The sequence below is a fragment of the Castanea sativa genome, chromosome 1, assembly GCF_040712315.1.
Source record: "Castanea sativa cultivar Marrone di Chiusa Pesio chromosome 1, ASM4071231v1".
NCBI classification, from domain to species: domain Eukaryota; kingdom Viridiplantae; phylum Streptophyta; class Magnoliopsida; order Fagales; family Fagaceae; genus Castanea; species Castanea sativa.
In genome coordinates this window covers 90,126,094-90,147,341 of record NC_134013.1, presented here as the reverse complement: position 1 = coordinate 90,147,341, position 21,248 = coordinate 90,126,094, and the positions used below count along the sequence as shown (strand labels likewise).

The 21,248-nt window shown below is 36.0% G+C and overlaps 2 protein-coding genes across 2 annotated transcripts; both read left to right on the top strand.

The window, feature by feature from the left end:
• Positions 1 to 8,150: 8,150 nt before the first annotated feature.
• Positions 8,151 to 11,900, top strand: LOC142636978 (hsp70-Hsp90 organizing protein 3-like). The gene is made up of 3 exons (XM_075811276.1): positions 8,151 to 8,618; positions 11,435 to 11,477; positions 11,575 to 11,900. The coding sequence occupies exons 1-3, from the start codon at positions 8,151 to 8,153 to the stop codon at positions 11,898 to 11,900; spliced, it is 837 nt and encodes a 278-aa protein (XP_075667391.1).
• Positions 11,901 to 13,525: 1,625 nt separating this feature from the next.
• LOC142621848 (uncharacterized) lies at positions 13,526 to 20,746 on the top strand. Its single transcript, XM_075795215.1, has 3 exons — positions 13,526 to 14,478; positions 14,571 to 14,662; positions 18,603 to 20,746. The coding sequence occupies exons 1-3, from the start codon at positions 13,556 to 13,558 to the stop codon at positions 20,453 to 20,455; spliced, it is 2,868 nt and encodes a 955-aa protein (XP_075651330.1). The 5' UTR covers positions 13,526 to 13,555; the 3' UTR covers positions 20,456 to 20,746.
• The last annotated feature ends 502 nt before the right edge of the window (positions 20,747 to 21,248 follow it).

The following is a 21,248-nucleotide window of genomic DNA, read 5'->3' as shown; positions in this document are numbered from 1 at the left end:
ACCTTGCTAGACCCGGGATCGTTTGCGGAGCTGCGTCCCGAAACTCAACATTGGGCAACGTGGTCCAATAGCTACCAGTGTACTTTTAAGCCTACCAAACCATTAAAGCCAAAGTCTAAAAATCATGATAATGGTTGAATAAATATACAATATGCGTTTGATATGATAGCTTTGATTAGTAGTTGAAATAAAGTAGTATTTATTTAGAAGTATAGTAATCATGCACTCAATGATATAAATTTAAAGATATAGAAGCAACGTCACTTATCTTCATATGATTTGTAACCTAGCTGTGTAGCATCAGTGAGTTGATAAGATTCCAGCAGAATGCCAACAGTAGAGGCTAGTTAAGCTTGTCCCTCTTATCGTGCATTTAAATGAGTTTAAGCCTTAGTTAATAGTTGTAATAGTAGTTGGAATAAATTAATATGTATTTAAATGTGAAGTAATCATGTACTCAATAAATGTAAATTTAAAGATAAGGATGTAAAGTCACTTATCTTTGTATGGTTTGTAGCCTAACTGTATAGCTTTTGTAAGTTGATGATATCCCAGCAGAGTGATCCTAGCGGTAGAGAGGCAGTTTGCCATGACAGGTTCAAGATTGAGGGGGAAAAATGGGTGCAACTAGAGGGAAAGAGAGTATATCTAGTTGTGTGTAGGGGTTGGTTAAGCTTGCCCCTTTATCATGCACTTAAATGAGTTTTCCCATTGACAATACTCTTTTAGTTGTTGTGAAATTATGAATAGTGTTATCTTCCATGAGAAGGGCTTTTGTATGGAGTACTTGTGCCTTCTAAGAGAAGGGCTTTATGTAAGATGGATTTGTGTCTTCCATGAGAAAGACTTTGATTAAAGATCTTGGTGCCTTCTAGGAAAAGGGCTTTAGCATTAAAAGTTTATGCCTTCCATGAGAAAGACTTTTATAAGAGAGATAGAGATGAGTATTGATATGTATTTATGAGCAGCAAAACAGTAGAACTTCAAAGTGAAAGAGTATGGAAGTGGAGTTTAGATGAGTGTAGTGTGTTATATGTAATAGTGTAGTAGATGTGTATGAGATTGTGTAAGAGAAGTGGAGAAAGAGATGTTTAGAGATATGAGTGTTTTGTGGGATGTAGCATTCGTAATATGTATGGTATATGGAAGTATGAGAGATATGGTAGTTAAAGATAGTAAAAATATGAGATTATAACTGTTGGCGAAGTTGTAGAGATTGATTTCCATGATGAAAGATCTTGTAAGAGAAGAGTATGGAGATGTGTTTAGGTATTTGGAGATAGGAGTAGTAAGATGAGTGTATTTTCAGAATATGGAGAGTGAGAGAATGAGCATAAGAGAGTAATGGTGTTGTAGTGTGTTTAGCAAAGTTGCTAGGATTTGCTGTTGGGATTTTCTTCTGTAGGGTGTATGAAGGCTTATGAAGGGCATTTGTGAGCTAAGGCCTGGAGGGTTTAGTTCCTGGTTTTGAAACTAAAAACTCATAACTTCTTTAAGAGCTTGATAAGATTATTAGGGAGAGAGAATAAAAAGGTTTGTGAAAGAGTTGCTCTTCTCCATTTTGTGTCCCCTTTAAGGTGTTGATGAGGGTCCCATTTTAGCTGAGTTTAAGGGGGTATTTTAGCAAAGAATCTCAACCAAAATTTGTCCCAAATAGCAATGAATCTTCAGAAAATTGATTTTAATATTTGGGCAAAAAAAGTAGGTTTAGCTTTAACGTATTCTTGTTGTTTTGGGTAAGAGCTGCTAGGGAAAGAGTAGCAGAAAAGGAAGGTATTTTGGCAACAAAAAAAAAAAGATGGTTAGTTTAGCTGGTTTTGGTTTTAGTCAAATGTGGAAAAAAATCAGTAATGCTCAGGCTGCTGGGTCAGCTATCACAACTATTCTGAAAAAGCTGTCCCAGTTGTCAGGAAAAGCTGTCCCAGCTATCATAAGACAGCTGTCACAGCTATCATAAGTCAACTGTTGCTTTGGACAGAAGCAAATGAGGTCAGTTGGGTGGTTTTAGACTGTTGAAGAGGACATTCAGCATTTATTATATAGATTTGGCTAAAAATGGTAAGATATCTTTCAAGGGTATCTTGCTATTTTGGGTATAGCAGTTGGCAGCTGGGATTTCAACATTAAATGGCTGATGATATCACTTCCAGCCAGGTGTCAAGTGCTGAATACACTGTTGGAGTTCTGCTGGAAATATTTTCCCTTTTGGATGTTTGTGTTTTTGGTGTAAGGTTCTATTACAACACATTTCTAGCAAGTAATAGAAGGATTGGTTGAAAAATAATGAAGTTTTAGAGATTTAGTTGAGGTCTCAATGTGTTGTGACATAATCTTAGTGAGCAAGAAGAGTATTTTATACTCTGCTCTGGTAGCTGGCAGAGAAATATATGGTCTGATTATGGCAGATAGAAGCTGGGTATCAGAGATATCATGAATATTTTGCATATAGTTGGAGATTAAAGATAGTCAATTGGATTAGGCCATGTGTTTGAGTTGGATTTTAGCTGAAAGAAGTAATAAGATTTATGTAGAATAATATAATGAAGTTTTTAAGTTTGTATAGCAACAACTGAGAATTGAATGAATAGTTATTTTTTCAGCAGTTAGATGGTTAGGGATATTGAGTATGTGTCACATGATGAATATTAAGTTTTAGGAAAAGAGCAATTGGGAATTTTATTATCTAAAGTGCTATGTGATAAAAGATGCTTACTATATATTACCTGCTACACACGGACTCGTCAGAGTTCAGGGAGTTAAAAAAAACACGCCAAGTAACATGTCTCTTTTATCAACTTTAAACCACTAGAGCTTTACTGAACATACTATTAGGATTAGTGCCCTTAAATCCTATTGTATGATGCTATGTATGACATTATGTATGACTTAATATTGTGATTGATAAAATTATTTTATTATTATCTAAAATAATGGTAACATGAATATGGGACATTATCATATAGTCCATGAGATGCATTGTATGTGATTTATGTGAAAAGTCACAGAAGATGTAAATCACAAGTTCTTTGTAAACTCAGAATTTATAGTTCGTAGTCGGTGATGAAATTGGGCATTTTATCTGCGAAGACTATAATGTGTCAACTAAGATGATTTGTCTTGATCATGAAAGTGGAGACTTCTAGTTGATATGTTTTAAGAGTTAAAACATATTGAACAGGATCGCTGTGAGATTTATTATTCTCCTAATGATTGCCAAATGAATAATAAATCTCACAACTTCTATTTGCATGAACTCATAATCCTGAGAGAGTAATGGACATGATCATGAAGTGTAAGTTGCTTTGATATATCAGGAGTGAGATCTAAAGTTACGGTCAAAACCTCAGTATGTTGGGCAGCCACATTTAGTGTTGATGGAACGTATATTCTCAAGATGGAATTCATAGTCTCTTGATGGAGATATAAAATATTCATTTGAGATAAGTTTAATGGGTTCAGTTATTCAGAGAGTTAGGTCTAACCACTTTAGTAAGAAATTGCTAAAGTATATATTTATGAAATTGGATTTCATAAATATATAATGAATAACTTTAAAGAATTAAACCGGGTACTCAAGAATAAGATGTAGTAATTTACAAAGTGGCAGTCTTCGTTCATGACTTTGTATTACTATAAATATTTTATGAAGGGGTTACGTGTATAATAAAGTATTGGGATATAATTTATTAATAAGACCTAGAGTTCAATTATATTTATACAGTGGTATTAAATATAATTAATGGTAACTTTGGATTTGTCAAGAGTTGACGGAAAAGCCCAAGGCCCATTGGAGCTAGTGTCTTATTGTTCCCTTTTGGTCCCACTCCAAGCCACACACTAAAACCCAATTGGAAAGGCCTAATAAGCTAGCCCAATTAGATAATCAGTTAGTTATAAAGGGAGAAACATACAGAATTTTTTTTTTTTAAGATTAAAAAAGTGAAAAAGTGAAATAAGAAACGGTGTGTGAGAGAGTGTGAGACACACTTTCATTCTCCCTTGAAAACTGATTGAGAGACCACACATCTTGGGCGTAAAGTGGAATTGGAGTGAAGATTAGAAGTGTTCCCAAATGCTTCTAATCTTTGTTTTGAATTTCTCCACACCAAGGTACGCTATCTTGTTCTTAAATTCTGAAATTTACATTGTGCACGTTATCAATCATGAATGAAATAGATCCTTATTTGTTGCTTCCGCTATGTGTTTTGTATGAGATACAAAACCAGAATTTTTCCTTCACATACCTCTTGGCCTTCCAAACCACGACTTCCAAAATTTCCCCAAAAAGACTTATGAGCTTGGATCATAAGCCGAAGATGAGATGATATACCTCGAATTTTGTTGTCATTTTGTGTAAATATGGGCTCTTGTTGAAGAAGCCGCTTGCCATGAGTGTAAAAAAGGTAATATGAGCTGTGAGCTTTAATTCATTGCTTAAGTTCGATCTATATGTTGATGTTGATGATGTCGTAGGGTTATGCTCCCAATTGATGAAAAGGAAATGTGGACCATGAATTCACCTCTTGAAGTAAGTATCTCGCGGGCCATGTGAGCCCAATTCATGTAGTTGAATAAGATATGAGCTTATTTTGGGCTTTAAAGAGATTTACCCAAAAAATTAATAATATGTTGATGTGACATAGGTTGCCAATGAAGTAATGCCATGTAGACCGAAAAAAAATTCCTCAACAATATGCTTTATCAATTTACCAAAATAGACCATTGGTTGGTGGATTTGATGAATAGATGCTAGTTGATGAAAGGACAATGCAATTTCTCTATACTTGTTCCTAGTCATGGATTTGAAAACAACTGAGGCGTTGATAGATGGCTGTGGTAGACTTGGAGTGGCACCGGCGTTGGTTGGTGGAGGTGGACCAGTGGTAGTGATCGGTGGGAATGTTTTGGTTTTTATTTTAGGAAACTGAAATAAGAGAAGATAGAAAATTAACATTTAATTAAGTAGGTCGACACTTTATAATTTTTTATTTGTGGAGCATAAAGTGGGATAGGAAAAATTGGACAGAAAATTTGAACTCTTACACTTTGTAATCCAATACTTTGTAGTTAGGTTTATAAGTTACGGGTCCAGTTAACTAATCTCCTGAAAATAAAAATAAAAAATTCGATGCAGTTCAGTTATATTTTAAAGGACAAATTCATATGTTAGTTAATTTATACTCCATTTTTATTACCTTTCAATACAGGTGAAATCTATCAATATTTCGGTGCCAAACATTTAAGAGCACGTTAACATAAACTTATTTAATTTTATTTTTTTCCAAAGTGGAAAAATCAAAAAGGCATAGGCAAAGCCATTGGCGCCGTAACAAATTACCAGCCAACTAATGCAAAAAATTTCAACGGACAAAAAGATTGTGCGGACGAGAAGGACCCATTTATATCCGCATTTGACGGTCCACGTATCACGCCATGCATTAGCCGTACATGCAATGCAAGTAGACTCTCCAGTCTCCTGACCATAATGTCTTATGTTACGGCATAAGTCTTCATTCTTCAAATTTCAAAACAATGCACATTTTTTTCCTATTACCTTTTTAGTATTTTCTACTCAATAAACTACATATAAGTCAAGGCTTGATGTGAAATGAAACTATGAAAGGTGGTTCGTTATCAAGTTTTAGAAATTTAGTTGAGGTCTCATTGTGTTATGACATAATCTTGGTGAGTAATAAGAGTATTTTATACTTTGCTCTGGCAGCTGGTAGAGAAATATATAGTCTGATTGTGGCAGATAGAAGCTGGGTATTAGAGATACCATGAATATTTTGCATTTAGTTGGAGATTAAAGATAGTCAATCGGATTAGGTTATGTGTTTGAGTTGAATTTTAGCTGAAAGAAGTAATAAGATTTATGTAGAATAATATAATGAAGTTCTTAAGTTTGTATAGCAACAACTGAGAATTGAATGAATAGTTATTTTTTCAGCAGTTAGATGGCTAAGGATATTGAGTATGTGTCACATGATGAATATTAAGTTTTAGGAAAAGAGCAATTGAGAATTTTATTATCTAAAGTGCTATGTGATAAGAGATGCTTACTATATGTTACCTGCTACATACGGACTCGTCAGAGTTCAGGGAATGGGAAAAGACACGCCAATCAACATGTCTCTTTTATCAACTTTAAACCACTAGAGCTTTACTGAACATACCTCTTGGCCTTCCAAACCACGACTTCCAAAATTTCTCCAAAAAGACTTATGAGCTTGGATCATAAGCCGAAGATGAGATGATATACCTCGGATTTTGTTGTCATTTTGTGTAAATATGGGCTCTTGTTGAAGAAGTCACTTGCCATGAGTGTAAAAAAGGTAATATGAGCTGTGAGCTTTGATTCATTGCTTAAGTCCGATCTATATGTTGATGTTGATGTTGATGATGTCGTGGGGTTATGCTCCCAATTGATGAAAAGGAAATGTGGACCATGAATTCACCTCTTGAAGTAAGTATCTCGCAGGCCATGTGAGCCCAATTCATGTAGTTAAATGAGATATGAGCTTATTTTGGGCTTTAAAGAGGTTTGCCCAAAAAATTAATAATATGTTGATGTGGCATAGGTTGCCAATGAAGTAATGCCATGTGGGCAGAAAAGAAAGTCCTCAACAATATGCTTTATCAATTTACCAAATTGGTTGGTGGATTTGATGAATAGATGCTAGTTGATGAAAGGACAATGCAATTTCTCTATACTTGTTCCTAGTCATGGATTTGAAAACAACTGAGGCATTGATAGATGGCCGTGGTAGACTTGGAGTGGCACTGGCGTTGGTTGGTGGAGGTGGACCAATGGTAGTGATCGGTGGGAATGTTTTGGTTTTTATTTTAGAAAACTGAAATAAGAGAAGATAGAAAATTAGCATTTAATTAAGTAGGTTGACACTTTATAATTTTTTATTTGTGGAGCATAAAGTGGGATAGGAAAAATTGGACAGAAAATTTGAACTCTTACACTTTGTAATCCAATACTTTGTAGTTAGGTTTATAAGTTACGGGTCCAGTTAACTAATTTCCTGAAAATAAAAATAAAAAATTCGATGCAGTTCAGTTATATTTTAAAGGACAAATTCATATGTTAGTTAATTTATACTCCATTTTTATTACCTTTCAATATAGGTGAAATCTATCAATATTTTGGTGCCAAACATTTAAGAGCACGTTAACATAAACTTATTGGCTGAAGCATGTTAAGGGCAGTAACTATCCACTAAGCTACTACAAATGTACTTATCCGAGTTGTCCTGTGAAAAAAAAGGTTGAGCGTTCACCAGCAGGACGCATAACTGAAATTGTCTACAAAGGCTCTCATAATCATCCAAAACCTCAACAACAACTTGCTATTAAGCCTGCAGAAGAAAGTAGTAGTGACAGTGAGGGTGAAGGATCACAATGCGTTGTTGAGTTAACTGGACCAAGCGACAGTGAGAATGAAGGTGATGCAGCAGAAACCAGAGAAGAAGAGAGGGTTGGTGACGGTGATGAACCAAATCTAAAGAAAAGGCATGTTCCCAACCTATTATTGTACTTTGTACATATTCATCTTTTTATTTATTTTTTTGTTATGATTTTTGGAAATTAAAAAAAAAAAAAAAAAAAAAAAAAAAAAAAAAAAAAACTTTGGAGTGTAGGATGAGATATGGTGTAACAGAACCAAAAATCACGAAGCAAACAAGAAGTGAAGAATGTGGGAGCAATGGCAATCCTCATCAAGGTGGTAACTTATCTGTTTTTGTTTTTGTTTTTGGTATTTTTTTTCCAATCATTGCATGGTGCAAGTAGATTCGAAGAATATTTCAACATGACATTTGAAAATCATATAAATTGTGACAGAGTTACATCAACTTTGGCCCCAGTCAAATGGCACAAGAACAAAAAAAAAACAGAGGGTTGTGTAAATAAGTTACCCCATTTTCTTGATGAGAGCATTATAATAAGTTAAGATTAATTCTCATTTCGTAGGCTTGTCTTTCCTGCTGTATGGTGATTACATAATCAGTGATGACCTATGAGCCATACCTCTAAACAGCTATCAGTTAATTAAAAGAACTAAAGTGTGTTTCCTTTGGCGCTAACAATTTGATCTTCGCATGTTTTCCAAAGCTAGTTTAGTCTTATCTTCCTTCGAAGACATGTTGTCGTGGCCTGAAATGTGGCACAAGCTCACTGCGAATCCAACCACCCAGGTCTACCTTCAAAATAACGATTTTGTGAGGATGATGCATGAGCTCCATAATAACTATCTTAAGGACAAGAGGGTTATACAAGCGCTTGGGGTTTTGTTGAACGTCAACATCTGGACACCTACTTCTGTGGACGCAGAGATTCCTCAGTCTTCTTCTTTGCTGTCGCTGCAGCCGGAGAGGAAGAAAAGCGCAGAGACTGAGCTGGCAAAGGAACTGGATCTGATGGAGTTGACAGCAGATGAGGGGATGGATAGGGAGTCGCAGGCATGTAAGGAACAGGAAATGGGCAATGTAGCATACACTAAGAATGATTTCGATACTGCAATTGCGCATTATACTAAAGTGATGGAGTTGGATGATGGGAACATTTTGTGTCTCATGAATCGGGCTGTTGCTTATCTGGCAATAGGACAGGTATGACAAATCTGGTTACAACATTTTCTTGGCCAGACTGGTTTACTTTTGATTTTGATTGTAATTTGTTTGTTTGTTTTTTTTTTGGTTACAATTGAGTTTATATATATGCTCATTGGTATTATTTTACTTGTAATTTTGTTTGCTTTTGGTTACAATTTAGTTATGTTGTTGTACTTGACCAGGTTGATGAATGTCTCACTGATGTGTGTGTGTAATTTGAACTCTGTTGCTCCTTCCTTAGTGTCAAAAAGGCTCAAAAATAAAGATTGGTGGAGTTATTTAGGTTTGATTACTTGTGACAAGATGGGTTTGATGTGGAACAGCAATAATAGGGAGGTCTAATTTGTTGTTAATTTTTTGCCTTTTGTCGACAATGTTTTTCTTGATATGCCAAATTTAAAACCTTTATGTTGATGACTTGTGTGGCAGCTTAGTGGATTGGTCCACCATGGTTGCTCTCTCTTAGATTAGGGTAAAACTTATTACACACAAGTGTTCAATAATACTAAAATCATGTGTTTATATCATGTTTTCAATTTCGAAATTATGAGTTAGACTCACTATTTTAGTGTTATTGCACACGTGGATACACACACTGCCCCTTAGATTATGTTGTCTGAACTTGAGAGTTGGGTATGTATGCTTTGTGTTTAGAAGTTATAAAGTTCTCTCAATGTGGGCAGCTGTTACCAAGACTGGAAAGTGGAAAAGGTTAGAATTTTGCAATGTGTGACTCCTACCATATTGGTTCTTTAGTTTGGTGAGTTGGAGTTCATATGGATGTGGACATTGGGGCATATTATATGATTTCCATTAAGGCTCTACTAGTTATTTCTTTATCACAACGTCATTGGATGAAGAGGAATAATTCTATTTGATACACCTCAGCTAGGTCCAACTTGCTGAGTTACCTAAATCGTATCATCTTGTCAGCACTGATGAGTAACTATTATATAAATCCTTCTTGGCTTTTTCATATGCTACTTTAGTTAATGCTGAGTCTGGTATTAAGATATTTTTTTAGAAGTTGCTGTTTAAGTTTTAAAGTTTTACCTATTTGGCAACTTCCAAATTTTTGGGACTGGGTTCTTCTAGAAGCCCATTCTTTATTTATTTCTTTTTACATCTTGAGACCCTTTTCAATTTGGTTTTGAAGTTCTTAATTACCTTTTGTTATAATTAGGAGTTTTAGTCTTTTAAGGAAAAAGTTAGGGAAAATTACACTTTATTACCCTAAACTATATCTTGTATTACACTTTGCACCATAAACTTTTCAAATGGATGTTTTGTAGTCTAAACTATGACCCTTGTAATACTTTGCACCCCGACGTCAAGTTTGTTGTTAACTTGGATAGAAATCCAAAGTTTAGGGTGCAAAGTGTATTCAAAAGTATAGTTAAAGTGGTAAAATTTAATTTTTTATTTGTTTTTAAGAGATTGAGAAGATGTGCAATTGGATCTTTTCACGTGATGTCATATTTTTTGTTAGGACATATGTGGAACTTGTTAGAATATATGTCATGTAGAATTGACTAATCCTTTGACAAAACGCATTTTACTTGTAATTGGGTAGATTTATGATGAGTTTAGTACTTTAAGAAACAAGAATTCAAGTCTAGTATTGAAGCTATGCAAAATTGTCCAAGAAACAATTAAAGAAGTGTTGTTCATTAAAGCTCGACAAATAAATCTATCGAGGTTTAATGTTTAATTCTTGACAGCTCTCGACTAAATCTGTGTCTATCGAGAATTACGAAATTCAGATTTCTAGATCTGTTTTTCACGTGTATCCAAGTTATTTGTGTAGGGTTTCTTTTCTCATAACCCTAGACATATATAAGGATTATTTTAAAAGCCGTCTCAAGTGATACAACTTGATACAAAGTGATTATTCTCTCAAATTGTGACTGGAGACAATTTGTCCTAGTTCATCTTTATCTTGTAGAAGCTGTTGCGTCTTTGCTCCGAGGGTTTTGTAACTAAGGAGCTTCTTGATCTGAATCGTCTGGATGAACTAAAGAACTTTGCGGCTAACATCTGTCTCAAGTTGGTGTGTTAGTGACGTACTTAGATCTGTGCATCGATTGGTTAGTCATGTAATGAGAACCGTGCATTGAAATGAGAAATTGTCACTACATTACGAGTCCAATTGTTTATTGGGGTAAGGGTTCAACTGTAGGTTGGTATTAGGTATTAGGATTCCGTTTACTTGTAAACACTTGTTTTAATAATAGTGGATTCTTGGGTGAATTTCTAATATGAGTGAATTTCTCCTATGTCATTTAAGAAAAAAAAGTACACTCACATGTGGTTTGGGACAGTTTTATATCAGCTACCTATGGTTTGGTCTTTGACAAATACACCTTAAAACTTGAGTATGTGACACAAATCACTAGAGGGTAAAATGATGCAACCTCCCCCCAAAAAAAAACTCTACCGAAATTAATTTTAGCCAGGCCAAACCTACTGAATCACCCAATGACCTAAATCCTATCATCTTGACAGCACTGATGTGTATATAAACATGTAATCCATTTAATAATAAGGTAATATGGCTTTAATTGTGATGTGTTTGGAAATTTTGAATGCTCACATAGAATTGGCTCATGTGCCATTGTTTTAGCTTATAGATGGAGCAGCATCAGAAGGAGATCGTTCATTCTTTTTATATCTTTTTGAGCATCAAACTGTTTTTCTGACAATGTTTTGCCACCATCTAAAATGGTCCTAGTTACTGGCGACACTATACTTGTTGCCATGCAACATATGCATTGATTCTGAAACATGTGTTCTAAGTTCCATTCCTGTTATAGTTTGATGCTTACACACAGCCAAGATATGATATGAATACTGGATGTATTAAACTGTCTAATATTGTAATTTATTTATTTTTAACACGCTCTGATCCAACTACTAACATTATTGTTGGTTCAGTATGTGGAATGTATTATAGATTGTGATAAGGCTGTTGAAAATGGAAGAAAGCTGAGATCAGACTCTAAGATGATAGCAATAGCTTTGACAAGGAAGGGAACTGCCCTGGTGAAAATGGCAAAATGCTCTCAGGACTATGAACCTGCTATTAAGATTTTCCAGAAAGCTCTTACAGAGTATCACAACCTTGACACATTGAAGGAGCTAGATGATGCTATAAAAGCAAAGAGGGATCTAGAGCTACTAGAACACATCAAACAAAAAATAGAGCTACTACTAGAATCCTTTGATCCAAAATCTGCTGATGAGGAACATAAGAAAGGTATTCCCTCCCTAGAACACTAAACCTATTGTTTTATTTGTCTGTTTAATAGGGACGGAACCGAAATTGTAATCTAGGGGGCCAAAGTATAAACAATTTTTTCTTTTATGCAAACTAAAAAAATTATCAATAAGAAAAATGCTAAAGTTGCCACTAATTTTATTAAAAATGTACAAATTGATGTAGTAATGAATGTAATTAGTACCACATTAATAACATAATAAATAAATAAATAATACCAAAACTGATACAGGGTTATGGGGCGAATTTTTTGAGTTTGAGAGGGGTTTAGGAAAATAGAGTTGTAAAACAAGCTCAAGGCAATGTCAAGCTCTCTTAAGAGAAATCCATCTCTTAAAAATAGCTCTAGGCTAACCTCTCAATTTGATTATCAAAACTGTTTTACAATTTATGAAAGTCAAGCTTTTATATTACACAAACTTTGTTCTCATCTGATTGGCCCATGGTAATGCCTGTACGGCACGAACCTGTCCAAGCATACTTGGGCCTTTGGCCTAGATCTCCAACCTGGTGCATGACCCACGGACCTAGCCTTCCGATCTGATGGCTTGGTCCTGAACTGGGTAAAAACCACGGGGAGCAAGCCCCATACCGTCTTGTTGAGCCCACGACCCGTTGAGCAGGCCTTAGTCATATGCGCACATCATTGTTCATAGCCGTGGAGGTGCCCGACAAAACACGTCTCAGACGAAAACGCGACTGACCGAGAACGTAATATCTTGGGTACCTGACGTTACCTTGGTAGTGTTGCTGCCGCACATTCATCCAGAAGTGGGAAGCAATTCCCAATGCCACTCTTACCACGCTCCACTCCCAACTAAAACACCCATTTTGCAGCAATAACATTGGACTTCCAATGCCACTAACGGCCAGAGTAATCATAACAGACCACTAACCATGAGGCTATAAATATGAGAAACTTGGGGAAAGAAAAGGAATTTGGGGGGGGGGGGGGAGAGAGAGAGAAAGTAGAAAGAGAGATAGAGAGAATTGTAAGAGGGGTGGTAGAAGATAAGAGAGCATACCTAGGAGGGAGATGTACCCATATTAAGTTTCCATATCTCGAACTACCCAAAATAAGAAATTTAAAGCCCACATTATAAATAGATTGTGAGCCCAAGTGAGAGTCGGCCCATCTACCTCACTTTTGGCGCACACAATGCCTTCTAATTGTTTAATCAATAGCCTCCCTAAGTGGTTAAAAAAGAGCTATGAATCTTGTGCTGTTACAAAAGACTTAACAACTAACTAGTTAAAAAAAGGAAATTAAGCAACCTATTACAAAAACTACAAAACAGCATTTCACAATTACAAGCTTAGATGCTCCTGCATCAAAAACTGCTATCAATTTTATTGCAAAATGTTTACAGTTTACAAACTGACATGGAAATTTGTGACTCAGCTGGTTAAGTGGGGTCACATGTCAAGTGTGATGCACGTGTGTCACTTTTTTGTTAATATAACACCAACACAGACAGCAGGACATTGCAACAACGTTATAAAATTGGGGGGTCATTAATGAATCTCGAAAGCATGGAGGACATTGTAATTAGAGTAAAAGATTAGGATCGAACAGTGTAATTTATCCTAACAAAAAACTTTCTTTTCAGAGATACCCAGACCCAACACTGGCATCAATTTTCAAAGATTTTCCAGGATGGAATCATCAAAGGCATCTCATTCTGATAAGAAATACCAGGATAGTGAGCCTACCGTTGTTGTTGCTAATCCTTTCAATTCCAATGATGGGTACAACTGGCGTAAATATGGGCAGAAGCTGGTTAAGGGCAATGAATATCCACAAAGCTACTACAAATGTACATGTGTGGGTTGTAATGTCAGAAAATGGGTTGAGCAATCCCCTGCCGGAGAAATATCTAAAATTAAGTATGAAGGCAAACATAATCATGAAATGCCTAATAAGCTTGCAAAAGAAATTAGTGATTTGCAATGTCTGGCCGGAAATATGAACATTCGAAGTCAATTGGAAACAGCTTCTTCAGTTCTTGAGAAGGATCAAGAATCCACAGCATTCACTCTAACAGAAAGTGACTGTGAGGAGGAAGGTGTTGCAGAAACAAGAGAAGAGGTCTCTCATTCTAATAGGACATACCAGCCTACTATTGCTGTTAATAAGCCTACCAATGATGGCTACAAGTGGCGTAAATATGGGCAGAAGAATGTTAATGTCAGTGAATATCCACGAAGCTACTACAAATGTACATATTCAAGTTGTCCTGCCAAAAAAAAGGTTGAGCGTTCTCATGCAGGACATATAACTGAAATTGTCTACAAAGGCACTCATAGTCATTCAAAGCCTCAACCCAGTATTAAGTGTGCAAAAGAAGGTAGTGATCTAAGTGGAAATATAAATTCTCAAGCTAAGCCAAATCTGGGTTTGCAAAACCAGGCTGGAAATAGGAACAAGTCAAGTCAAGTGGTACCAGCTTATACAGTGCCTGAGAGGGATCAAGAATCTACTCAAACAGCACTCACTTGGTTAACTAGATCAAGAGACAGTGAGGGGGAAGGTGATGCGGAAACAATAGAAGAGGGGGCTGGGCCAAATCCAAAGAGAAGGCATGTTCCAACCTATTATTGTACATATTCATCCTTTTACCCTTTTTTTGTTTTTGTGATTTTTGAATATATATATTTACCTTGGAGTGCAGGATGAAAGATGCTGGGATATCTGGGGTCCCTTTGTCACACGAGACTGTGGCAGAACCAAAAATCATGGTGGGCAAAGGCAATCCTTATCAAGGTAGTAACTCCATCTGTTTCTTTTCTTTTCTTTTTCTTTTTTTTGTGTGTTTTGTTCCCACAATTGCATGTTGCAATTGGATTCTAAGAATAAATCACTATTTTTCTGACAAGAAAACTAAAATCAGATAAATTGGGTGACAGAGTTGCATCAACTTTAACCCCAGTTAAATGGCTTCTTGTATAAATAAATTACCTCCTCTAAGATGAAGCTTTAGGGTTTATATAATTTGAAGTGTGGCGAGCTTTTTATTTTTATTATCTGATCTGATTTGCAATCAACTTTTAAAAATGATTTATTTATAATTTGTCTCCCAGTTGTTTTTAAATTTAATATATATTAAAGGGACTGAAGCTTACAATCCTAAAATATGGTTAAACATGTCAGTGAGGCTGTCTCTTAAAGTTTAAGATTATTTTTGTTTTCTTTTTGGGATAGGTAACTAGTGCGTTTTTATTGGTCAATAAAAATATAAACTTTGAGTTTACAATGATGAACACAAAGGAACAAGGAATACATAAATACAAACAATCAAATTACTGGTATAACAGAAGCTAGCAAATCAAGAATGGATGAACAATCCGAGGAACCCCAATACCTGGACCAATCAAAGAAATTTCTCTAACGCCCCCTAGAAGAAATTTCTCTAAATTCTTTCCAATCTATCAGCCACAAATTTAGGGATGGTGAAAATAGTATGTTGGAAGGCTTGACAGAGTGCTTTTCAACAAAGTGAGTCTACCTCCCTTTGATAAGTAGAGTCGCTACCAACTAGAAAGTTTCTTTTCCATCTAATCCAAAATGGGACTCCAAATAGAAGTTGCCTTAAACGGTGTACCCAAAGACATTCCCAAATATTTCATTGGCAAACTACCCACCTTGCACTAAAGTATACCAACTTAATCATCCAGGTTACTCACCTTCCTAATAGGGACTAATAGGCTAAGAATGTATTGACCCCTTGTGATAAATTAACTAATTAATTAGCCAAGTTAATTGATTAATTCAATTAACATGCAAAACGAGTGGTAGCCCAAACAAATCACCAACTAAGTTAAATGCAGCGGAAAATAAAGTTGACACGGTGATTTGTTTACAAATGGGGAAAACCTCCAAGACAAAAACTCTACCGAGTGATTTTAAGGTCACCACTCCCAAGAATCCACTATAATCACAACAAGCGGTTACAAGTAAAGGAATCTCAGTATCTTATATCAACTTACAGTTGAACCTTTACGCCAATACATAATTAGACTTATTCTGTAGTGACAATCTCTCATTTTCAATGCACGGTTCCCAGTACGTAACTAACCAATCGATGCGTGGATCTCAATACGCGGCTTACTCCTTTGCATGAATCCAAGTACGTGACTAACACACCAACTTGAGAAAGATATTGGCTGCAAAATTCTTCAATTCATCAACATGTTGAAGATCACGAAACTCCTTGGTTACAAAACCCTACAGCGTACAAATGCAATAACTTCTTCAAGACAAAGATGAATTAGGAAAAATTCTATCTCCGGTCATAATTTGCATGAACAAAACCTTTGCCTCACACTTGCGCAACCTTTGACGACCACTAAAATAATCCTTATATACGTTTAGGGTTGTGAGAAAAGAAATTCTAAACACATACACATGAATATGCGTGAAATTAGATCTGAAAAGCGAATTTTCGTAAATCTCGATAGATCGGTTATCTATCGAGCAGCTGTCGAGCATCGGGCTGAAGTTCCCTTTTAAACCTCGATAAATGCTATCTGTCAAGTTTTAAAATAAAACACTTCTTCACTTGTTTCTTGGACAGAGTTTCATGGCTTTAATACTTGAACTTGAACTCTTGTTTCTTGAAGCATTAACACATCCTAGATCTACCCAATTACAAGTAAAGTGCATTTTTCATAGGATTTGCTAATTTTAAATGACATATGTTCTTAACGTAATACACATATGTCTTAACAGGAACAATTTTACTTTTCCCCACATTAACTTTCAATCCAGTAATTGCTTGGAAACATATAAGAGTCATCATGATGTAAAAAAGTCATTCCTTAGAAGCATCGCAAAATAAGATAGTGTTATTAGCAAAAAGATGTGTGATACACTCTCCATCTGTGTTATTAAGCCTCGCATGAAATCCATGTATTAAACCACGCTCCTCAATTTTCTTCAATATCTTGCGCAAAACCTCCATGATCAGATGAAACAAAAGAGGTGACAAAAGATCTCCTTGTTTCAAATCCCGTGCGCTTAAACCCAACAGGGGGAGCCATTAGCCAATGTTGAGAAATGAAAAGTGGTGACACAGGGCCTAATCCACCTCCTCCATCTATCCCACAAACCCATTCTGCTCAAAATATTAAACAGAGAATCCCGATTCACTTGATCATAGGCTTTTTCTATGTCCAGCTTGTAGGCCACACTCGGGATACAATTCTTCAATTTTCTATCTAGGCACTCATTAGCAATGAGTACTAAATCTAAAATCTGCCTACCACAAAAAAAAACAAAAAAAAAAACATCCATACTAGGTGTTCAACAATCTCAACCAAGTATCAATCACAACAGTAGCATCCACTTTGAAATCACAAATTTCGCCACAGAGATTGATAAAAATCACATAAATTCTTCATAATTACATATAACTCACATAAATTATGCCAATAAGCATGCCATGAAAAAATACACAAAAATATTACAAAAGTAGGAATTAAATTGAGATTTTGAGAGAGAGAGAAAGAGAGGTCGTGTGGGTTGGCAGTGATAGTGGGGCAGGGTGGGTTGGTCGCTGTGGGGGATGGGAGTGGGCAATGGATTGGGAACGAAAAACAGCAAAAATAATTACAAAAAAATGTTCACTGTGGATTATCTTGGCTAAAACTGGTGCATTGCTGGTCTAATCTGTTGTGTTGGAAGAGCTTTGTTGGTGGGCTCGTGTGATGGTTTCTCTTGTGGTTTGGAGTGGTTAGCTAGTGGGAGGGAGTTGGCTACTTACTCGGGGGTTGGAGAGTGTTGTGTTGTGCTCTCTGAAAATGTTTTATGTGTTAAGGCCAGGCCTAAAACATTTTAGGCCTCTCTCAATTGTGTTTTCCCACTCAACCTAAAATATTTTCAGGAAAACCAGGATTCACTTGCACCAAACACACAAAAACAATGAAAACATTTTTGGAAAGAGACAATCTTTTGCGATACTGTCTAACATATAAGGCTTCACGAACTATTCCTTGCTGGAACAAATATACAACATTTTTTCTTTGACAAGAAATACCAATTACTTCTTTAAAACAATACTAGTTTTTATTTATTTATTCATAGAGAATGCATTTTTTATCTTTTTTGTTGTTGGCCATAACAGAAAATGTTTTTTTTCTTTGGGGGGGGGAGGGGGGTTATTTAGGTCAGACCACTGAGTCGAATCCCGCTATTAACTTCAATGACCTGCTGCCTGCCGGTTGTTGGCTGGTTTTTTGGCTGCAGTTTGGGAGTTCTTCCAGCCAACTAAGGTTGGTTCAGTTAGTAATATTCTCCCCTCCCTCTCCGAACTGAACTGTGCCCAATCCAATCTTTGACCTTAGAACTGGCTTTGTGAAAAATTAACTGATAAGCATCATGCGGGTGCAGTTTATTATCATCACTTGGTATTTTCCACTGCGTTGAGTTTGCTTTCTTTAAATTAGAATTTTATGTGTCCTTTGGTCATTGCTCTTTTTCTTTTAAGATTTTTTTGTTTTGAATTTCTATTATCATGTTTCTTTATAATTTTAAAGTGGATGGAAAACTTACTCAATTAATTTAGGGATACTTGGTAAATCTCACATGTGCTTGTTCAATATATATCTTCTCAATCTTTTCTTTTACTTTTTTTTTTTTGGGATCATTTCTGTATAGGAAGTATAAATTTTCTTGAATTTTTATTTTTTATTTTTATTTGGTGCAGATGAAAACAGTGAAAAACAAATAGCATCAGAGCCTCATGGTATGGTGTTTAACGTTGAACCAGTTAAGATGACTATTTCAAGTGAACAAAAGAAAATTGAAATCGGAGAAATTGGGAATTTAGCTTCACAAGAAAGACAACCAGAGCGTATACAGGTTGAGGAAATGCAACCACAAGCATTAAGTACTCAAGGAGTGGTGTTTGATGATGGAGCAGTTAAGATCCTTAAATCTAATGGGCAGATGGAATCTCAGATTGAAGACGTTGAGATGGAACCTGAAGCCAGTGAGCAATGTGGATTATTTCTCATGCAGGGTGGTTTAGGATTAACTAAGCCGCCAAAAGATGATGATTGGAAGAACGCCAAAGAGATTTACTTGATGGACAATGAGTTGTCCATCTTACCTGAGAATCCAAGGTGCCCCAATCTGTCAGCTTTGTTCCTTCCAAGAAACTACAAATTGAGAATGATTCCTCCGTCATTTTTTGATTACATGCCAGCCCTTCAAATCCTGAACTTGTCCAGGACTGGTATCAAGTCTTTGCCTGATTCCCTTATAAGACTGGTTAGCCTCAAAAGACTGTTTCTAAATGATTGTCATCGCCTCATGACGTTGTCACCAAAGGTTGGAAATCTCAAGCTACTTGAGATTCTTGATCTTGGAGGGGCAAAGATTATGGATTTACCTATGGAGATTAAGGAGTTAACTAATCTGAAATGCTTGGAGGTTTCATTTTATGGATATATGAGTAATGGTAGGAGAGCCATGCAATCAAATGCAGTGGTTCCTTGTGGGGTAATTTCAGTGTTGTCTCAGTTAGAGGAGTTGAATATTGATGTAAATCCAGATGACGAGCGGTGGGATGTATGTGCGGAAGATATAGTTACTGAAGTATGTACCTTAACGAGGTTGGAAACTCTTAAATTCTATTTTCCAAGAGTGGAGCTTTTGAGGCACTTTCACTGTAATAGGCCATTGCTGTCTCATTTCAGATTTACTGTTGGTCGCCATGTCAAGCGCATTATGTCTCGAGTCCCTCATGATGTTGAGTTTGAGCTAGAACGATGGGAGAGATGCTTGAGATACATAAATGGTGTGGGTGTCCCTAGGGATATTAAGAATGTACTCCAACATGTGACTGCATTTTTCTTAGACAGGCATGTAACTGTTAAGAAGCTATCTGATTTTGGGACTAGAAATATGAAGCAACTAAAATGTTGTGTCGTGGGGGAATGTAATGAGGTTCAAGTGATTATAGATGCACAAGATGCTTATGGGGAAGATGGTATCAGTGAAGTAGTATCTGAGTCATATGATGCTGAAAAAATAGTTCTTGGATCACTTGAATACCTGTATATATATTATATGAAGAGTTTAAGAAGCATATGGGAGGGGTCTGTACAGAAAAATTCTTTATTCCTTCTGAAGTCCTTGACATTGCGCACATGTCCTCAGTTGACCACTATTTTCACACAAGGGCTGCTTGCTAACCTATGCAACTTAGAAGAGATTAAAGTTGAAGATTGTCCCTCCATCAAAAGCATAGTAAGCTGCGAAATCTCTGCTGAGCATAGAAGTTCTTATCTTCTCCCAAATTTGAAGAAGATTTCACTTCATTACATGCCTGGATTAATTAGCGTCTCTAGTGGTTTACAAATTGCACCAAAGTTAGAATGGTTGAGTTTTTATAATTGCCCAAATCTTAAGAATCCATTAATTGATGAAATCTCCAGTCAAGATTTGAAGAAGATAAAGGGTGAGAGGAGTTGGTGGGAAGCGTTGGAGTGGAGCAGCAGTTGTCCAAGTTATTTGGAAGAAATTTTTGTTCCAATTGACATACAGGATTGCTGAGTACTTGAAATATTCCCTGGTCAAAATTAGTGTGTGCAAGCTCATTAATTCAATGTCAAATATGGTGTATATATAATTGTAAGCTGAGGCATCCTTGGACCACTATCTGTTTGCTATATAGGTTTATACTCTTGTAGCTGCTATGGCAACGAGATCCTATTTACATTGAATATAGTCCCTCTAGCCTGATGTGTCTTTCTAATGTTATTTGTGAAAAAAAAATGTATACCGTTCGTTCAGGATTAGGATCCTCAGAACACAAAATGCTAACGAAATCCAAGTTCATGAACATGTGGGAAATTCGTTCCTAGTTTCTTACAAAGTGCATATTATAAAGCTCTAGACTAATATAGTCTTTTTGTGATGGTTGTCTATCTGTGATTGTGCGCTTTTTAATTTGGAAACCAGAATTCTATCCTGGTTGCATAGCTAAAACTATTGTATATACTAAAGTAATCGCCTAACATTATTAAACTTTTTCCATCAATTGATTTTATGGATGATAAACGGCTCTGTTTGTTGTATGGACCACGGATGTTAGTTTCTTAGATGTCACTAGGCCTTTCACCGAAAACTATCTTATGAGCTCCGCAGATATATATGCTAGTTTCTTGGATTTCACTAGATCTTAAGGTTTTCAGCGTAATACGCATGCCAATACCATAGGAAGCTTGGCCTTGGTACAGTCACCACTCACTGCTCACTATGCGAATACTATTTTTGAGTTCACCTCAAATCATTATTTTAAACAAAAAGTAAAAGAAATTAAAAGAATCACCTAGGGCATAGCTTA